The sequence below is a fragment of the Petaurus breviceps genome, unplaced genomic scaffold (genome assembly GCF_028583685.1).
Source record: "Petaurus breviceps papuanus isolate PSGF00001 unplaced genomic scaffold, PetGlider_PUasm1.0 90700, whole genome shotgun sequence".
Taxonomy (NCBI): domain Eukaryota; kingdom Metazoa; phylum Chordata; class Mammalia; order Diprotodontia; family Petauridae; genus Petaurus; species Petaurus breviceps.
Genome location: NW_027187315.1, coordinates 8,249,302 through 8,271,622, shown reverse-complemented (window position 1 = coordinate 8,271,622; position 22,321 = coordinate 8,249,302). Strand labels below are relative to the sequence as shown.

General features: G+C 38.7%; 1 protein-coding gene across 2 annotated transcripts in view; it reads left to right on the top strand.

Moving 5' to 3' along the window:
- EFHC2 (EF-hand domain containing 2) overlaps nucleotides 1-22,002 on the top strand; it is a 276,255-nt gene extending 254,253 nt beyond the window's left edge. For both annotated transcript variants that reach the window (XM_069065742.1, XM_069065741.1), the window contains one exon: nucleotides 21,675-22,002. In XM_069065742.1, coding sequence (XP_068921843.1) covers nucleotides 21,675-21,776 — 102 coding nt within the window. In that variant the 3' untranslated portion in view covers nucleotides 21,777-22,002. The remainder of the gene's footprint in view (nucleotides 1-21,674) is intronic.
- The last annotated feature ends 319 nt before the right edge of the window (nucleotides 22,003-22,321 follow it).

The window sequence follows — 22,321 nt, the reverse complement described above, 5'->3', positions numbered from 1 at the left end:
TGTATATCTTAATGCAGTGCATAAATGCTAGTTATTAAGTGTTATTATTATTATATGTTTTGATTTGGTTATTATCTGTAATTCATAGGTATCTGTATGATTTAAATTTTCACTTTTCATTCAGATGTTTTGGCATCATAATACAATCTGTGTAGTAAATATAGCTAGTCCTGGGTTGGAGAGTATGTGGTTAGCTACTATAGGCACTTAACATGAATATTTTTGAGAAGGAATTTTATTCAAAACAGACTAAATAAATTTATCCAGTTATAGGATACTAGGCAGAGTTTCCAGTGGCAGCAGACTTCTACTGTTCCTTCTTATCCTCTACAAAAAAGAAACACAATCCTTCAGACCAATGTGTACCCTCCTAGTCTGGCCATAATACCATATAATTGAATCCTCTTGCTATGAGAATAAACAAGTGGCTGATGGGGCTGAAACTTTGATCTCGGCCAGCTGACTGTTCCTGGAGGTGTTAAGGACTAAGGTCTTTATTGCTGCTGGTCAGGTGTTATTCCTTAAAAATAAAATGATTTGTTTAGGATGGTTTAGTGAGGCAGTATTTTGAGTATGGGTAGGATTTATTTGACCAGTAGCAGTCTCTTCCATACCTAGAATTTCATACTCACACAATATTTCGTTATCCTTTTTTAGAAATATTAAAAATATCTTGCTTTACTAAAAAGAACAATAACAACAATTTGATCCCTTAACCATTCAGTCATCCTTAAGTTTCAGAAGCTCATTATGTTTAATTCACTTAGTTGTTTCAGAATGGTAGAAAGGGAAGGGCACTGTACTGGGAGGGTGACATTCTGAGTTCTAGTCTTCCCTCCATATTTTATTAGCAACATGACCCTGTGCATGTCACATATCTTCTCTGACTTCTATCTCAATCTGTAACATGAAGAATATGTTATGTATTATATAATAATCAGACCTCAATGGTCTTAAGACAGGTCAGTTAAGCACACCCAACAATACTGCCTTTTGAAACTTCTTATTTAGTTCTAAGGTTTTCTGGTGATTTTTTTCTCTGAAAAGTGAGTCTTAGCAGACCAACACCTTGGTGTAGTGAATTATACTCAAAATAGCAGACCAGGAATGGAATACCATGGAGTGGCTACATTCTAGACACGAATGAAATATTTCCCTCAGGCAGGGATCTTAGAGAAATTAGAATGTTATTCATTAGGACTAGAAGAGCTTTGCCCAGAAAGTGTCCCAACCAGCTTGATGTCTTAACTTTGAGATTACTTCTAAGAGAACTTACCTCTTTTAATGAATTCATTTTTAAGCCACTTGTAGAAGGAAGCCAAATGTGAAATGAAAGGATTGACTTAGGTGATAATGAAAGTTTAAGTAGAAAAGAAAGACATTCCCATAGGTCCCAGAAAGGAAAAATACTTTCTGTTTGGGATTAGAATAATAATTCCCAGAAGGGAAAATGAAATTTTACTGAGTACTATTTAAGCACAATTTTATAGAGCTCATACAGACAGATGAAGTAGTAAAATTACAGAGGCTAGGCAATAAGTAGTTCATGTTATGTGAGTATGGATCCAGTGGTGCTTCTACCCAGGGCTTCCCTAACCAACTCTTTGCAATTGATCATTTGATTTCAGAGTTTGACCTGGTTTACCACAGGGTGAGCATCCACCAATAGGTCTGCCTAGGGAGGAGAGGTTCTGATTCATCCCTCTTTTCCAAAATCTGAAAACTGGAAAATGGGAAAAAAAAATACAGCTTTCCTGGGGGAAGACTGGGAATGCTTGTTCACGTGGTGTATTAGAAAATCACAGTTGGAAGTACCCTTAGGTGCCCCTTAGTTGCATGACTCTTTCCACATATTCAATGACATACATTCTCTAGATTTTACATGATATACCTAGAGCACTGGCATCAGTACATAACTAAGAGACTAGTTTCTCCTTGAGGCAGCCAGGTGGCATGGGATGGACTGCCGTACCTAGAGTCAGGAAGACTCATCTTCCTGAGTTCAAATCCCTCTTCACCCACTTACTAGTTGTGTAACCCTGGGCAAATCATTTAACTCTCTTTGCTCCTATTTAAAATGAGCTGGATAAGGAAATGGCGAGCCACTCCAGTATCTTTGCCAAAAAATAATGGGGTTACAAAGTGTTGGATGCTACTTAAAAATGACTAAACAACAAAGTTTCTCCTACTTTCCTTGGCCTTGTTTCAATAGTTAAATGCTTAATAATATAGATTATCTTTCGTTTTATTTCATATGATGCTCTGACTCCTTAAGGGCAGGAACTGTTATATCTATCTATCATCTTTCTATTGTATCTATCAACTTTCTATCTATCCATCTATCTACCTATCATCTATATATCAATCAACTTTCTATCATTTATGTAGCTTTCATCTCTATCTATCTATAATCTATCATCTATTTATCCTCTATTATATCTATCATCTTTCTATCTACCTATCACCTATGTATCTATGTATCTATGTATCTATCTATCTATCTATCCATCCATCCATCCATCCATCCATCCATCCATCTATCTATCTATCTATCTATCTATCTATCTATCTATCTATCTATCTATCTATCTGTCTGTATATGGGGGTCATCTTTGCATTTTTAGCACCCAGTATATAGTAGATGCTTAATGAGTGCTTGTCAATTTGATTTATCTAGTAAAAACAACATTTTGTCGTGGTGATTTAAGTAAGTCAAATATCACTCGTGACCTTTGACCACTTCACTTTTCACCTTCTCAGCTCTCTCATTTTGGACTGATTTCTTAACTCTCATCAGGCATAGTCTAGTAGTAGCTCAGTTAGTAATCAGAAGGGTGATTTATCTTTCCCTCTTCTGTGCGAACATCCCTGGTTCCAACTATATTGCAGGCTTTACTGTCTTATGTTTTGGAGACATCATTTCCATTTTGTAGTGATTATGCACAGATGGTAGCTATAAAACTGGCAGAAATAGGTCCCTTTGGTTATGAACCTGTCTGATTAATCTCCAAATTAAAATTAAACACACACATACACACTCACTCACTCACTTCAAATAGATACTCATGGAAAATTTTTAACTTTCGCTTTCTAAGAATGGCATGTTATCTTTCGACGTTTCAGAGGCCATTTCCAAGCACAACTGGAGGAAGCTGCCTTTTAACTACTGCAACATAAAACAACATCATATGTTAATATGTGATCTCATTGCTGTCATTGTTTTGTAATACGGAGGCCTTACGCAGGGAAAGCAGAAGGACATTGTGAGGCCCTTGGGGCATGCCTTTCAGGAATATGTTTCACTGCCTCCTTTCTGCTTGCATATTCCTGATTTTGCAGACTGTATGTAAACAGTTCATTGCTTCTTGGGCTGTTAGAAAAAAAGAAAATAGCTTCATTCTAGCTTAGATTCCTGAGAACTGAATTCCAAGTTGCTTCGTCATGCAGCAGATACATAGGATGAGTAAATGTCACTTTTAGATAATAATATCGATTCAAACCATACATTTTGGAAAATGGTAGATAGATTTGGTAGCATGGTATTAAGGGTAAATGGGAATGGCACATTTTACTCCTATGATTAGACATCACTGCCATCTCTTAGAGATTTCAAAGGTCTTTTTTTTTTCTTTCAGTCCTCAATATCTTACATAGCTTGAGCCTGCCATTTGTCACTCTCCCATGTCTTCCATCTTCAATCTCTCCTTATCCACTGGCTCCTTACCTTGCTAGCCTACAAATATGCCCAGGTCTCCTCAATCCTTAAAAAAAAGAAAACATTTACTTTACCTTTCTCATCTCTTCAAACTATAGTCCTACACCTCTCCTCTCTGTCACAGTTAAATTCTTAAATGGGATTGTCTGTATTAATTACTTCCATTTCCTTACTTGCAGGTCAATCCCTTATCAGCCTACTTTTCACCCCACCACTCAATTGAAAGCACTCTCTTCAAGGTCACCGGCAGTCTCTTAATTGATCCCTTCAATCGCTTTTTTTTTAAATCAGATACCATTCTACTTGACATATAGTTTCAAACTTGTTGACCACCTTCTATTAATCACCGTCTTCTCCATTGCTTCCATGATACTGATCCCCATTGCTTCTCCTCCCATCTGTTTGGTTTTTCTCAGTCTCCTTTGCTGATGTGTTAAAATTATATCTTATTCAAGTCCCCTTGACCACATTTTTAAGTAGCCACTATAAAGTAATAATAGCAGAAAACAAGATTGCAAAAGGGAACCTAGAAGTCACATACAGACTGTTCCAGAGATGAAAGGAGTGTAATTTGCCAACTATATCACATACTAACTAGAAATCCCATTCTGGTAATATGAGTTAAGTCAGGGGAAGCCATCTATGTTTGGCTGTCAGGGCCTTCTGGTCCTATGATAAGTATGTAAATCTCAGATATTTCTAGACATTGGTGGTAAGGCCAGTGGCACCTCAGAGAGATCTGAGATGATGTGAATATGTTAAAGTTTTACTGATAGCTTTGAGATGATCTGGATATGTTAATGAACAAATGCCAAGGTGGTATAGCTAAGTTAGTCTACCCCACATCAAAACTCTATAAAAATGAGACCTCAAACTCCTACCCCAAGCACTCTTCCACCTTCATCTGTCTCCATGCAGTCTAGGGCTCCCAACTCTAATCCATGGTTACATGGCTTATTTTCCATGCCTCTCCCCATACCCATTTTCTTCCCCATGACTTCCTGCCTTCTTTTACCACCTTCTCCCTGTCCCCATGCCATCTGCTCCTATATCCCTCTTCCCTTTGTTCGCCACTTGTCTTTATACTTCCCATGCTGTTTGCACCTATACTTTCTGTGTTTTATTAAAGTGTGATAGTAGCCTTACTTCCTGATACCATCATGATCTTTCCTACTGAGTACCCAAAGAACTGGGCATGCCTGCCTTCTCAGTTTCATAACTTCACAAATGAACAGACTGGACTATCATCTTCTTTCTGCCCAGTGAATATAGATGCCTCCCTCCCCCAGTGCTTTGTTATAGACCCTCTTCTCAACTTTCATGTCATTTTCTTCCTTAGTAGTCTCATCAGCTCCCATGGTTCATTTAACATTATTATTCAGAGGAACTCTAAAATCTGTGCATCCAGCCCTAGTCTCTCTCCTGAACTACCCTCCTGTATTTATAAATGCTTGCTGCCTATCTCCATTTGCATGTCCTATAAGAATCTCAAGCTTGACATTTCCAAAACAGACCTCTAATTCCCACCTCCCCAGACCTATACCTCTTCCAGAATGGCTTCTCAATTTCTATTGATAGCACCCATCATACCTTGGATTTATTATTTTTTTAGTTGTCTATTATTATTGTTCATATTAATTTATTTTTAGTTTTCAACATTCACTTCCACAGGATTTTCAGTTCCAAATTTTCTCCCTATATCTCTCCTCTCCCCACCCCAATGTGCATTCTGATTACCCCTTCCCCCAATCTACCCTCCCATCTATCACCCCCTTTTCTTTTATTCCCTTACCTTCTATTTTCCTGTAGGGCAAGGTAGATTTCTATACCCCATTGCCTGTATATCTGATTTGTTGGAGTTATTCTTGACTCTCCTACCTCATCTTCCCTCACATCCATTCAATCCACTCCATTACCACATATTGTCCATCCCACCTTTATTTGTCTTTCATCTGTGCCCTTCTAACTTCACTCACATGACCTCTACATAGTTTATCCTTGATTATCAAAATAGACTCGTAATTGGTCTGCCTCCAGTTTTTCCATTCACCATCATTCACACAGCTGCTAAATTGATATTCCTAAAACACAGATCTCACCATGTTATTCCCTGCTCATAAATCTTCAGTGGCTTCCTATTACCTCTAGGGTTAAATATAACCTCCTCTGTTTAAGCATTTAAAGCCCTCCACAATCCAGCTTCTACTTCCCTTTGCAGTCTTACTTCAAATGACTCTGCTCCGCTTGATTTCTGTTGCAGTCAGTTTGGCCTGTTAGGTTTCTCTTATATTTCTCCCAATGTACCACCAGTGCTCCTGCATGTATAGGAAGCACTTTGCTTTTTGCTCAGAGAATCTCCAGCTTCTGTGAAATCTCAGATCAGGAGCCACCTACACAAGGCCTTTTCTGATCCCTGCTCTGATCTTTCCAGTTATTAGCAACTTATTTACCTTTTAACATTCTTTTTTTTTATAATTTTGTGTTTACTCACTTGGTTATGTGTTGCATTCTTCTAGCAGAATGTAAGTTCCTTTAGGGTAGAGGCTATTTAAGTTTTTTTTTCATGTATTACTAGTGCCCACCACATAGTAGGCACTTTACAATATTTGTTAAATTGAATTGCATTAGGTTTATTTATGTAGATATTGTATTCCTCTCCTCACTCCTTTTATACTCCTTGAGGATAAAAAAAGCTATTTAGCTTTTGTCTTTGAGTCTTCTAACAGTGTATACATATATATATATATATATGTATACATATATATACACACACATATTTATCTTAGTAGGAATATGTGAAATTGAGTCTAGAGCAGAGTGGGGAACCTACAGCCTCAAGGCCAATTTGTACTCAGTCAAAAGGCTGTACCCAGGGACTTAGAAGGCCACATACAGGTTCCCCACTCCTGATGTAGAGTAAGAAGGGACCCAATAAAGTAATGTCCAGTTTCCTAATTTTTAAGATAAAGAAAATAAAACCTAGGGGAAGAAGTGCTCCAGGCCACATAGTACTTAGGAGAACCTATATTCAGACACCACTTCTTTGACCCCAAATCTTATGTTCTTTTCCCTATGTCATGTTTCCTTTATTTAATCAATTGACACATTTCTGATGTTATTTTTATATACTGAATCCCTGGAAGTAGTCACATTATTTCCAATTTGCAGCATATGTTTCCATTGCATTAGAACCAATTACAGTATATTATATAATTATAACTTTGAATAGTGTGAATTTGAATATCCGCAACCACCTCAGAGATTTATTGTTCACTCTAAGTAAGAGTGAGCTATACATGGTGGAATTTGAGAACTGAGATAAAAACTCTTATTATATTTATGACATCATTCCCCTCATCAAAAAACTTCAATGATTCTCTCTCATAATAAGGTCAGTTGCAAACTCCTTTGTTTGACTTAAGTCCCTCCATTTCCCAACTCCAGCCTGCTATTCTATATGTTTTGCTTTCCTTCTTTTCATATTTCACCTAAACAAGACTGCTGACTATTCCCAGACATAGTGTATCCACCATCTATACAGTTATGTAGACTATCTCGAATGCCTGGAATGCACATCCTCCCCATCTCGTAAATGGCCTTAGAGCTATTACTAGACACCCCTAACCCTAGAGATATGAAAAGACTTGTGTTGGCATCACTGTAGGGAGGAGCTAGGACAGGTTAAAAACAAACAGAAAGACAGCAAATATTGCAACAGCCCCTCATAGTACTATAATAGTACCAAGCTGATCAAATATGGAAGTAGTCAAAACCCCCAAATCCTATACTTTGCCTCCTCCCTTTGAAAGAACTGAATCCCAGAGAAGGATGATGTGTTATATCTTTACATTTCGTTATGTATTTCCTAATATAAAGCAATGGTAATGAGGAGTAGCATCAGGAATATCAGGACCATTGCATAACAGGAATAAATATGACTTTTAGCACCGTCATAGTTCCCCATCGTGGGTCAAGGTCATCTGTGATAAAGTAGTAAAGAGGTTATTATTCTTTCTGTATGCAACCTGTTTCAGGACTGGGTTAATACTGAGATTCTCCCTGTATCAGAACCTATTCAAAGTTCCTGGTGCATCAGCCAAAACCCCCCCTCACTGGGATTCTTAAGAGAGGAGGTGGAGATGTCAATTGTTTTTTCCCTTTAGAGACCTCTACTGGGATACTGAGAGGCAGTATGATTTAGTGGAAAGTGCCATGTTTGAAGTCAAACAATGGAAGAAAGCACAACTTCAAAAAAAAGGAGTGTCTTCAGTAAAAAAAAGCAGGAAGTGGCAGAGTGAACAAAGCCGTGGAAATAACAGAGAGCAGGAGAGACATGGGGGATGGAGTATAGTTCACTTTGGCCAGAAGTTAGAGAGTACAGAGGGCAATATAATTTTCAAAACAAAACTAATTTTCTTTAAACTTAACATATTCATCATGATGTGCCTTGGGATTGTTTCCTCAGTTTTCCGCCCTCCTTATTATGAGTTAATCTCCCATTAAATTGTAAGGTTCCCCTAGGTCAAGTGGTGTGTTTCAATTGCCCTTTGTTTCTTGCCCTGTCTATAATAATAGGACCTCAGTAATGTCTACTCAACTGAAGTGAGTTGAATTGTCATATTTGTCATGAAAGCAAAACCATAGTCATCATGTAGGGAATGCTTACTATTACATGGTAACTATGCCTTAAAATGGCACTAAGGTCATCCTTTCCTTGGGGCCTTCCTTAAATCCTTCCAGTTGAATGAGCTTCCCCTCTTCAGATGTCTCATCTCCCCCCCTCCACTTTTTTCCTTAAGCCTCTCCTTTATAGTCATCAGATTCTCCCTTGTGTCCAGGCCATTTGTGCTTGTGTCCCACCCTCAGTTCCCCTGGATTGCTGTCTTACAGACAGCTAGGCAACTTGGCATCCCCAGTGCCTAGCACAGTGCCTCCCTGTTGAAAAAAAATGCTTGTTTACTTAAGTTGTTGTGTGAGTAGTAATAGGGAGGAATCAAGTAACATGTCTATCACCCTTGGAGACAAAGATCAACTCCTTTTTTTTTTTAATTAGGCACTTAATTGGCCTCTGTTATTTTGTTGTTTTCCTCTCTCATATCTGGCTACTTGTACTACAGTGGAAAAAATTTTTAAATAGAATTAGATATAATCCAATTAAGTTGTCTTTTAAAAATGTCAGAGCAGATAAATCCAGAGCCTCTTAACTCACACATAGCTTTGCTATTCTCACTCAGCTGCTCCTACTGAGTGGGTTTCCATCTAGCCTCATTGTCTGCTTCCTGTTTCAGGAGTTATGGGTCCACAGTTTTTCATATCAGCATCTGCTTTTTTTCACCACTCATCTACAGTGACTTTAATAATCAACTTATTTGACTTCTTGAGGGGCTTCCCTTGTAACTAGCTTAAGTAGTTTGCTAGTAACTCTCCCTGGTGCTCATTTCCTCATTTTTACATTTTACATTACATTTTTACATACACTCACTCTTCTGTTGTGATCTTATAACACATCTCCTGGCTTCTCTTCCCTACAAAAAGGGTTTTGTGCCATATAATACCTATTAAATTAAAACAAGAGGAATTTAATTTTTTGTTGAAAATTTAGTAATAATTCTGAAGAAGTTGGAAGCCCTCTTGAGGTGTTACAAAACCGAGACTGGGAAACCAACAGAGGCTCCACAGAATAGGAGAAAGAACGTAGGATTGGATGTTCTTCTACTCAGAACCAGTGTTTAGGTCCCAGCTCGACCATTTGCTACCTGTATGGCCTTGTTACCTTTTCTTACCCTCTCTCCTTCAGAATCCTCATTTGTAAAATGAGGGGATCGGTGTAAATGACTTCTTTGATCACTTCCAACTTTAGATCTGTGATCTTAGGAGCCTTGTTATGTAAAGTACTGAGGAATGGCATTTTTTCCCCCCTACGGTACTGTATTCAGGACCACATCTTCTAACCCTGTAGGTGATTATGAGGAATTCCTTTATTTTTTTGTTTTTATTAACCCATAAAGACAAAATCACATAGACTTATAGATTTTAAAGATGTACATTGCTTGTCAGAGTGAGATTTTCCACCCAAAACTACAAGCAAGACTCTTCCTTAATTGTGCTAGAAGTTAACAAGTTTTCTTTTCATAAACCCTTACTGTGTGTTTGACAGTGTGCATTTTCTACCTATACGAATAAGCATTGTTTAGCAAATCGCGTGATTTTTTTTTTTTTTTACTTTCAAAGGAGAGAGAAGTCCAGAGGACATTAAATGCAGAAAATGCTTTGATTGTACAAGGCTATAGAGACACCCTACTTCAAGTGAAACCCAGTGCAGTATAGGAAAATTTTGGATTCACCAAAAAATAACCAGGACATTTACACTTTCAAATTGAATTCTTCCCTTGGAAGAAGTTAGCTGTAGAATAAATGTGTGAAGCATTTCTCTTTTTTCCCTCCCATGGTGTCCTCTCTTCTGGCCTCCCTTTTTGCCCTCAGAAGCCATGTTCCATTCCTTTTAGCTGATTGCAAGCATAATCTTCCTGATAAAGCAATTTCTTTATATTATAAAGATACTAAGAATATCTATTAAGTACCTAGTTTCTCTGCCAGGAACTGGCAAAAAAGTGGCCTAATTCTGTGCCCTTAATGAACATCCCAAGTCTGAGGTCTCCAGACCTCAACAAGAGGATCTTCAGAAAGATCTCCTTCCCCCATTGTCCTTTGGGGGTCCCAACTCTTTTTTTTTTTTTGCTTTCCTAATTTGTTTAATGCTTTATTAACTTCTGATTTACATCATTTGTTTCTGCCAGATTTTGAGTTACAAATTTTCTCCCCGTTTTTCCCCTACCCATCACCCCAAAATAGCAGTCCCACAGGATATTCCCTCCTCCAATCTGCTCTCTCCCATATTTTCTCCCATATCCCTTTCGACTTTTCCAGTGGATCTCTATGCCCCAGTGCCTGTATATTTTATTTCCCAATTACATGTAGGATGTATATAATAATAATAATAGTATACACACACACAGATATATATATTTGAATATTTAGTTTTAAAACTTTCAATTCCAGATTCATTCGCTTCCTTCCTTGTCAGCCACCCTTACTGGGAAAATAAGCAGTTCAGTATAGGTTGTACATGTGTGGCTAATGCAAAACAATAACATAGTAGATATATTGTAAAAGACTGACTATATTTCCCTCCCTGCTATCCCACCTCCCACTTGTTCTATTCTCTACTTTTATCCCATCCCTTTTCAAAAGTGGGTGCTTCCAACTTCCCTCCCCTGGAGCCTGCCCTCCCTTTTATCATCCCCCCTCTCATCCCATTCCCCCCCTATTCTCCTGGAGGGAGAATTAGTATTTAGTGTGTATTTCACTCCCTCCTCAAGCCAAATTCAATGGGAAAAAGGTTGACCCATTCCCTTTTGCCTTCCTATTCTTCCCCTCCAGAGACAGTTAACCCCAATCTGTCTCTCCACATCTCCTCTCATTATATTCCTCTCATCTCCTAATATCACCTTTTAAGTATAATTCCTTCCTGTTAAATTGATCGTGTGCCCTCTATCTATGTACACCTGTAAACATATATACACACATTCACATATGTATTCATAAGCCCATATACCCTCATATATAGACATATATATATATGTATGTATGTATGTATTTCTAATCCCTTCAACTACTGAGAAAAGTTTCACAAGTAACAATTATTGTTCTTACATGTAGGAATGTTAATAGTTCAACTTTGATAAGTTCTTTATGATTCCTTTTCCCTGTTTACCTTCTCATGCTTCTCTTGCTTCTTGTATCTGAATGTCAAATTTTCTATTCAACTCTGGTTTTTTCAGCAAGAATGCTTGAAAGTCCTCCATTCCACTGAATGACCATATTTTCCCCTGAAACATGATACTCAGTTTTGCTTGGGTAGGTGACTCTCAGTTTTAATCCCAGCTCCTTTGACCTCTGGAATGTTATATTCCAAGCCCTTCGATCCCTCAGGGTAAAAGCTGCCAGATCCTGGGTTATCCTGATTGTGTTTCCACAATATTCAAATTGTTTCTTCCTGGCTGCTTGTAATATTCTCTCCTTAATCTGCAATTCCGGAACCTGGCTATAATATTCCTAGGAGTTTTCTTTTTGGGATCTTTTTCAGGAGGTGATCAGTGGATTCTTTCAACCTCCATTTTGCCCTCTGGTACTAAAACATCAAGGCAGTTTTCTTTGAGAACTTTCTGGAGGATGATTTCTAGGTTCTTACTTTGGTCATGGCTTTCAGGGAGTCCAATAACTTAAAAATTCTCTCTCCTAGATTTATTTTCCAGGGCAGTGTTTTTTCCCATGAGATATTTCACATTACCTTCTATTCTTTCATTTGTTTGGATCTGTTTAACAGCATCTTGATTTATCATAAAGTCATTAGCTTCCATTTGCTTCAATCTAATTCTGAAGCAATGATTCTCCTCATTGAGCTTTTGAGATTCTTTTTCCATCTGGCAAATTTGGCTTTTTAAGGCATTCTTCTCCTCATTGCCTTTTTGAGCCTCCTTTGCCATTTGAGTCAGTCTGTTTTTTAAGGTGTTATTTTCCTCAGTCAGGCTGTTGACTCTCATTTCATAATTTTCTTGCATTGTTCTCATTTCTCTTCCCAATTTTTCCTCCACTTATCTGCGTCTTAAGGTCCTCTGTGGCCTGTAACCAGCTCGTATTTTCCTTTGAAGCTTTTGGTGCAGGAGTTCTGACTTCACTGTTTTCCTCCTGTTCCATGCTTTGCTCCTTTTTGTCCCCACAATAGGAGTATATTGTTGGAATCTTCTGTCTGCCTTGTTTCCTTTGCCTGCTCATTTTGCCACTCAGTTACTTGACTTTTGGGCTTTTTGCCACAGTAGGATTCTGCCACCAGACAGGGGAGCTTTCGTCCCAAACGCTGGGGTTTTCTCAGCTGCGGGATGTATTAGGTGGGTGCCCTCTCTGAGGTCTCCACATGTTCTGCCAAGCTGGACGCACTCCCCAGGACCTCCACCCTAGACTGCAATCCAGATCCAAGCAGGTTAAAGCAAGAGCGATTACCCCTCAGACTGGTGCTTGCTCCCCCTTGTAATGTAATGCCAAGAAAAGGCAACTTTCCAAGGTTCAAAATACCAGCATAGGTGCTCTCCATTTTATTCAGTGACCAACCAAGAACAGAGAAGATCAAAACATGACATCATTCCAAATACAGCATTTACTAAATGTGATTAAATAATCTCCAAGGACTACCCCACCCCAGGACCTTCCAATCATTCAATCAATTACAAAGTCCCTGGTCTAAATACTTCTCCACCCCTAGGCTATACCTTCATTTAGTCCACCACAAAGTCCCTCTTCTCAAATGGAGATTAGTTTCCAAACATAAGTAAAGTACCTTCATTTGTCAATCACAGAGCACCAAAAGGTCAAAAGTTCCCCACCCCTGGATCTCAATTGAATCTACCCAAGAGTTACATCAAGTTTAAACACAGCACTTAATACCAAATGGATGTCTTTTCTTCGTCTTGACATGAGGCAAGTTCTCAGCAATCTTAGTTCCTGGGGAGACAAGACTCAGCAAGGCCACAAGATACATTGCCAGTTCCTTCATCAATTCATCCTCTGTCTGTAGAACAGTCCTAGAACCCCTGAAAACATTAGCAAAACCCTCTCCCAGGATTTCTGTAAACATACAACCAGAAAATCCTTCTTCAGGGCTTCTGAACCAACAGAAAGGTTCCCAGACCCCTGCAACAACAGCACTGTCCTTCACCAGTGGACAGTATTCACTCTGTCTGCAGGACAGTCTCCAGACCCCTGCAACAACAGCACTGTCTTTCACCAGTGGACAGTATTCATTCTGTCTGCCGGACAGTCTCCAGACCCCTGCAACAACAGCACTGTCCTTCACCAGTGGACAGTATTCACTCTCTGTCTGCAGGACAGTCTCAGGGCTTCTTAGCCAAAAGCCAGGTTCCAGGACTTCTTCAACAACAGGACTGTCTTTCACCAGTGGACAAATCTGGCAAAAGAACATCAAAACAGACAGACAAAGTACCAGCAAAACAGCCATGTCTCCTCAGTCCTTGGCAGCTCAGGGGGCAGGTCTGAAAAGTCCAGGGCGATTCAAAGTGGCCCCAGCAATCCTTCTCAGTCTCTCTCTCTGCCTGCACGTGGGTGCTGCTTCCAAAAATCAGTCCTTCTGCCTCTCTCTTGTCTCTCCAAATCTACGTCACCAGCTCCTCCCAGTTCAGGACTTTCTTTTCACATCAAGTCCATCCCACAGGTGGGATTAACAAGCTCTGGGTTTTAACACAATCAATTTGAAAACCAAGCCAATACAAGGGAATCTTTCATTGCCATTACTATCACACCCCTACACTCTGCAGGCCAGGAGCTGAAGCCGCTGCCAGCGTCTCAGCGGCTTTTCACTCCGGGGGTAAAAGCCAAGCACTCCCACTTACTGGTCCCAAAGTCCAGACTGCACTGACCTGTCACTTTGTCCTTCACATCTATGTGTTGATGAATCTGGAAACCGCCACAGCTGCTATTGATCTGGAGTCCCTCTGGCTGGTGGCTGGTCAGGCCCTCCCTGGGGCTAAAGCCCCAGTGTGGGGCTGGGCTCAGCTCCCAGAGCTCTGTACTGGATTCCTGCCGGCCTGCTGGACTGCCCTCAGTGGGAGGTTAGCTTCTCTGTGTCATTTTGTGTGTTCTGCAGCTCCAAAGTTTGTTTAGAGTACCCTTTTTACATGGATTAGGGAGGATGGAAGCTGGAGCTGCAGGAAGGTCATGCTTCTAGTCCACCATCTTGGCTCCGACCCCGGGAGTCCCAACTCTTAAGGGGCTGGAATTTCTTTGAGGTCCCTGTTCTCAAGGAGTCGGGTATTAAACTAGAGAGATAAGCCCCAGGAAGCAATTTAGAAATTATAAGAAGCATAATCAACTAATAATTATCATTACTATCTTTGAGCATAATTAAGAGCATTATGAATGGAGCAGGTAGGTGGAAAAGGCTATGTGTAAGAAATCTTGCTTGATCTTGAATCTAAAAAGATATGGGCAGAATTTTAATAGAATATCTTCAACTTTTCATTTCAGGAATTATATACACAACTAAATATTTCTATTTAGCCAAATGCTATTCATTGAGGATCTCTTTTACTCTTGTTCTTGGACAAATCTCAAGTCTATCATTACTGTAACATGATTTATATTGCATCTCTTACTATTAGAATTTCATTCTTGAATCCTTCCTATTTCTACCATGTAAATTATGGGAAGGATCTTTGATCATCATAAGAGAATTTGGAAAAAATTGTTTACATATAGATATAGATATAATGTATGTATAAAATACATATATAGGTGTATATATAAGTACATATATATATATATATACAAGATAAGCAGTATTCCTAATATATATGTGAATATATACATACACATAGGGCAGCTAAGTGATACAGTGGATAGAATGCTGGGCCAGGAGTCAGAAAACTTTCCCTGAGTTCAAATTTGACTTCAGACATTTACTAACTGTGTGACCCTGGGCAAGTCACTTAAACCTGTTTGCCTCAGTTTCCTCATCTGTACAATGAGCTGGAGAATGAAACAGCAAACTAATATCTTTACCCAAATGGGGTCACAAAGAATTGGACACGATTGAAAACAATTGAACAGTAACAACCACACATACACACGCATTTATGTGTATTATGTATGTACATATATACATAATATACATATAGGTATATTTATATGCCAGTGTGTGCACACAATCATATGTACATATGCATGTATGGCATTTAATAAATGTTTATTGACTGGCTTTGTGTGTAAATGACATGTACATGCCTACACCCATGCAGATATGTGTCAGTATAAAGGGTGTTAAAACTGCACTGAGATTTTGGAGACATCCTGTATAATTTTGCTGCACACAAAACATAATTCACAACAATTATATGAAGTAGGTACTCTTAAGTATTATTATTTGTAAAGAAAATGAAATTTAAACAAGTCTGAGGTATTGTGACATTCCCTAAGGTCACATGGCTAATAAGGACTTGGTACCCATGGGAACTTAGGCAAGTCACTCACTTTTCTGTACCTTGGATTTCTTCATCTGTTAGATGGGGGAATTGACCTGGATGACCTCTGAGAACCCCATCAGATATATCTACATTGATGATCATGGAGATCTCTAAGTAGATCTTCTCATTCCAAATCCATGCTCTTTTGACAACACCAAACTTTCTTGCTACAATTACTGTATATCTGTATTTGTAGTATTTCATCAATATCAAGAAGATAAATGCGTAAAGATAAAATTTGATACAATGAACTGTTTTAAAATTGATAAGGGGATATTTAGGGGCGGAGTCAAAATGGTGTAGTAGAAGCAGGACCTCACTGCTGCTCCAGCTTCCACCTTCCCCAATCCATATAAAAAGGGGACTCTAAACAAATTTTAGAGCTGCAGAACCCACAAAATGAGACAGAGAAGCTAACCTCCTGCTGAGGACAGCCCGGCAGGAATCGGCCAGCACAGCTCTCTGAGAGCCAAGCCCAGCCCCACACCAAGGATTTAGCTGCAGGGCGGGCCTGACTAGCCACCTGCTGGAGGGACTCCAGATCATCAGCAGCTGTGGACGTTTCCAGATTTATCAACACATAGATGTAAAGGACAAAGTGAGAGGTCAGTGCACTCTGGACTTTGGGACTCAGTAAGTGGGAGTGTGTGGCTTTTGCCCCCCAGGGTGGGACGCCGGCACAGCCAGCCAGTGCCATGTGGTGGCTTCAGCTCCTAGCCTACAGAGTGTAGGGGGACCAAGCACCAGGCTGAGGGGTAATCGCTCTTGCTTTAACCTGCTAGGATCTGGATTGCACTCTAGGATGGAGATCCTGCAGTGTGTGTCCAGCTTGCCAGAGCATGTGGAGACCTCAGAGAGGGCACCCATCTAATACCTCCCACAGCTGAGAAAACCCCAGCGTTTGGGATGAAAGTTCCCCTGTCTGGTGGCAGAGTCCTACTGTGGCAAAAAGCCCAGGGGTCAAGTGACTGAGGGGTGACATGACCAGGCAAAGGAAACAAAGCAGAGAGAAGATTCCAACATTAGACTCCTATTTTAGGGTCAAAAAGGAGCAAAGCATGGAACAGGAGGAAAACAGTGAAGTCAGAACTCCTGCACCAAAAGCTTCAAAGGAAAATATGAGCTGATTACAGGCCATAGAGGACCTTAAGAAGCAGATAAGAGAAGTGGAGGAAAAATTGGGAAGAGAAATGAGAACAAGGCAAGAGAATTATGAAATGAGAGTCAACAGCCTGACTGAGGAAAATAACACCTTAAAAAATAGACTAACTCAAATGACAAAAGAGGCTCAAAAAGGCAATGAGGAGAAGAATGCCTTAAAAAGCCGAATTTGCCAGATGGAAAAAGAATCTCAAAAGCTCAGTGAGGAAAATCATTGCTTCAGAATTAGATTGGAGCAAATGGAAGCTAATGACTTTATGATAAATCAAGATGCTCTTAAACAGATCCAAACAAATGAAAGAATAGAACGTAATGTGAAATATCTCATGGGAAAAAAACATTGACCTGGAAAATAGATCCAGGAGAGACAATTTAAAAATTATTGGACTACCTGAAAACCATGATCAAAGTAAGAACCTAGAAATCATCCTCCAGGAAGTTCTCAAAGAAAACTGCCCTGATGTTTTAGGACCAGAGGGTACCTCCTGAAAAAGATCCCAAAAAGAAAACTCCTAGGAATATTATAACCAGGTTCCAGAATTCCCAGATTAAGGAGAGAATATTACAAGCAGCTAGGAAGAAACAATTTGAATAGTGTGGAAACACAATCAGGATAACCCAGGATCTGGCAGCTTTTACCCTGAGGGATCGAAGGGCTTGGAATATGATATTCCAGAGGTCAAAGTAGCTGGGATTAATACCGAGAGTCAACTACCCAAGCAAAACTGAGTATCATGTTTCAGGGGAAAATATGGTCATTTAGTGGAATAGAGGACTTTCAAGCATTCTTGTTGAAAAAACCAGAGTTGAACAGAAAATTTGACATTCAGATACAAGAAGCAGTAAACAGGGAAAAAAAAAATCATAAGGAACTTATCGAAGTTGAACTATTAACATTCCTACATGGAAAAACAATAATTATAACTCATGAAACCTTTCTCAGTAGTTGAAGGGAATAGAAATATATATATATATACATATATATGTATATATACATACATATACACATATATGTCTAGATATGAGGGTTTATGGGCATATGTTTACAGGTATACGTAGATAGAGGGCACAGGACCAATTTACCAGGAAGGCATGATACTTAAAAGGTCAAATTAAGAGGTGAGAGGGAAATATAATGAGAGGAGATGGAGAGAGACAGAATGGAATAAGCCATCTCATATAAGCAGAGGCAAGGGAAAATGGCCACATGGAGGGGAAGAATAGGAAGGCAAAAGGGAACCTTATTCCCATTGAATTTGGCTCAGGGAGGTAATGAAATACAAACTAAATAGGGTATCACCCTACAGGATAGTTGGTGGAAGGGTATGAGAGGGGGGATGATGGAAGAGAGGGCAGGCTTGGGGGGAGGGAAGTTAGAAGCACCCACTTTTGAAAAGGGATGGGATCAAAGTAGAGAATAGAACAAGTGGGAGGTGGAATAGGAGGGAGGGAAATGTAGTCAGTCTTTTACAATATATCTACTATGTTATTGTTTTGCATTAGCCACACATGTACAACCTATACTGAACTGCTTATCTTCCCAGTCAGGTTGGGTGACAAGGGAGGAAGGGAATGAATCTGGAATTCAAAGTTTTAAAATCAAATGTTTAAATATATATATATATACTATTATTAATACTATTTTACAAGTAATTGGGAAATAAGATATGCAGTCCCTGGGGCATAGAGATCCACTGGAAAAGTCGAAAGGGATATGGGAGAAAATATGGGAGAGAACAGATTGGAGGAGGGGATATCCTGTGAGACTGCTATTTTGGGGCAGTGGATAGGGGAAAAACGGGGTGAAAATTTGTAACTCAAAATCTTGCAGAAATGAATGATGTAAATGAGAAGTTAATAAAGCATTTTAAAAAATAAAATAAAATTGATAAGGGAATGTATTTGACTGCAAGACTTAATGTAGAGTTGAACAGCTCATAACCACTGTTGATCAAAATGCACCTTTATTCCACAAGTGTCCAGAATAAAAGACATTTAACTAATGTCAGTCAGTCAATGAGAATTTAGTAAGCACTTACTATGTGTGAGTCATTGTTCTAAGAGCTAGAAAACAAAATCATGGAACAGTTCATATCCTAATGACAGAAAGTGCAATCAACTATGTATGTACAATATATGTATACATATATACATATATATAGGGAGGGAAAGGAGAAGTTAAGATTTGATCTGATTTTTGAAGAACACAAGGACAAATAAGGGCAGAAGTGGAGTATTCTCCTATGTATAGCTGTTGTAAATGCAGGGAGTCAGGAGGAGTATCATATGAGGAACAGCAAGACCAGTGTTGATAGATTATGGAGTGTGTATGTGTGTGTGTGTGTGTGTGTGTGTGTGTGTGTGTTTGTATGTATATAGGTGGTGTGTGGGGGGGGTTTGGAGAGGAGGGGCCAAGCAAAAGAAGGTAGAAAAAGACCAGGTTATAAAGAGCTTTGAATGTGAAATAAAAGATTTTATATTTAATTCTGGAGGTAATATGGAGCCACTAGTGTTTTGGGTTTGTTTGGTTTTTTTTTTTTTTGAGTAGTCAGGGTGACATGGTCAGAACTGTACTTTACAAAAATCCCTTTGGCAGCCAAATGGAGGATAGATTGGAGGAAGATGCTTGAGTAAAACTTTTGAAATAGTCCAGGCAAAAGGTAATGTGGAACTGAAGTATGGTGGTAGCTCTGTGAGCAGAGAGAAGACATATATGAGAAATACTGAAAAGGCAAAAAAATAGGATTTGGTAAAGGACCAGATATGTATATTGAGTATAAGTGATGAGTCAGGGAAAATGCCACCATTGCTAGCCTTAGATGACTGGGAGGGTGTCCCTTGTCTCTTGACAGTAATAGGGAAGTTGGAAAGAAGATTGTCTTTAGGGAAAAAGATGAGTTCTCTTTTCAACACACTGAGTTTGAGATGCCTATGGGATATCCAGTTTGAATACTGAAGTACTAACTGGGAATCTTGTTATTTGAAGCCCTAGAGAGGCAGTGTTGGCCCCTACTACATCTGTACAGCATTCGCTTATGTAATAGACCTACATGGATTGAATATTTATAGATCATTCATCTACATGTTTTTTTTTTATTTTAAAATAAACTATTAGTTGGGCTATGGGGGCAAAAGTGCATTAATGCACTTGGAGATGGAGATGTCAATTGGTTTAGTCATTCTGGAAAGCAGTTTGGAGTTCCTTCCAAATTACTTAATTGTGCATACGCTTTGACCCAGCAATACTACTACTAGGCCTATTCTCCAAGGAGCTCAAAGAAAAAGGAAAAGCTCCTACATGTAAAAAAATATTTATAGCAGTATTCTGTAAAAATCATGGGGGTGACCATCAATTGGGAAATAATAAATTTATAGTATATAAATAGAATGGAATACTTATTTTGCTATAGGAAATGATGAAGGGGATGTTTTCAGAGAAATCTGGGGAGACTTGTATGAACTGATGCAAAGCAAAGTGAATAGAACCAGGAAAACAATTTATACAGTGACACCATTGTGAAGACAACTTTGAAAGACTTAAGGATCCTAATCAATGCAATGACCTATGCAACTCACCTCCTGACAGATAAGATGAACTCAAGATGCAAAATGAATTATACATTTTTGGACATGGTCAATGTGGAAATTTGTTTGCTTGACTATACACAGTTGTCAAAAAGGTTATGTTTTCCCCCAATGTGGAAGATGTGGAAGGAAGAGATAATAAATGCTCATTAATTGAAAAAATAAAATTAATTTAGAAAAATAGCCTTTTAGTGGTGCCAGTATCATGCCTATATGAAGTTGTTCAACAGCTTCTTTTAAATATTGCTAGAATTGGATTACTGACTTGATTAAAGATAGGTAGGCAGGACTATGTTTGCCACTGGTGAACATAAGATCATATATTTAGAACTGGAAGAGAACATAGAGATCATCTATTGTAACCACCTAATTTTATAGACAAAGAATCTGAGAAATGAGAAAGGTAAAGTGATTTTCCCAAAGTTAAAATGTTAGCAGAGCAGATGTTGTCTTTCTTACATGATTCCATTATGGCACATGGGCTCTTCCAGTGCCCATGACTGGAAAGGAAGAATGACTTAATTCATAAATTACCATTCTTTTCATACTTCCATCATTAAAGAGAATAATTTGTTCAAGTAAGGCACAGATATGCCTTGAGTAGAGATCTAAACCCAAGGTGATCAGTCTTTGTGGTAGAATGAAACACTTAGAGACACCTAAAATATTTCCCTTTTCTAATAGGCGTTCAATCAAGATAGCTTAGGACAAATAGTTACTTAACTATTGACAAGAGAAATATAATAACCTATTTTTACAATTTTCTCAAATATATATTTGATCTTCACCATATAGAAAGTACTGTACCAAGGATTTAGAACAAGAGAATGACAGAGTGATGGGCTAGAACCTAGATCTCATGACTACTTTTTGGTCCAATCCTTTCTATAATATACTTAATAGAGGAGCAGTAACCACAGTACTCTTATGACTGCCTGTTCATATTTTCTTTTATAAAAGATGAACAAATAAAGAAATTAGGCTCATAAGGATATTAGTTGTCATATGATGTAGCAGGATATGGTTTTAAAAGTCTCTTTGTTTTCTGAATAGCTTTCATGTAAACCCTGGATAACTCAAGCTGCAAATTCTAAGTATGTTCTGTAATTTCTTCTGTGCAGAATGAAGATTCCTGGAATTACGTGGCTCCTCCTCTTCCAGTGAAATGCATCAGATACTTGCCACTCCTGGAGGATTTATTTGGCCTTGAAGATGAAACATGATGTCAGTATAGGTCACTTGCTTTGAAATTAGTGTTTTTGCTTCATCAGAGTTACCATTTTCTTTTAAAATTAGAAAACCAATGACATATATTAAACTTAGATCCTGAATTCCTGATTAAATTTAATTCTAATTAAAATTAGATCCTGAAGTGAAAATATAGTTAACCTATTTTCAAAATGTTGTGTTGTGTAACACTGAAACTAATAAAAGTATCATTTAAAGACACTCTGATACCTTCATTATGTGTGTGACATTAATGCTCCACTCTTTTGAATCTTTGTAGTGGGATGGAAGTGACCCTGGATTTCTGAAGGCAAGCAAAGTGGAGGGCCTGGTAGCTCTTTCCAAGCTAGAACAGACTGTAGATCTGTAGGGTAGTTGGCCTTTACCAGGAAGTTGAAAATGCCCAGCAGAGGCATTTGAACCAGCTAAGCACTTGTTAATTAAGAGAAGAGGGAAGCCTGCTCTGTTTAAGGGAATCATCAGTTAATTTGAGGAGTTTCCAATAACCCTGCTGCTATAGGGTATGGGTAGCTGTTTGAAG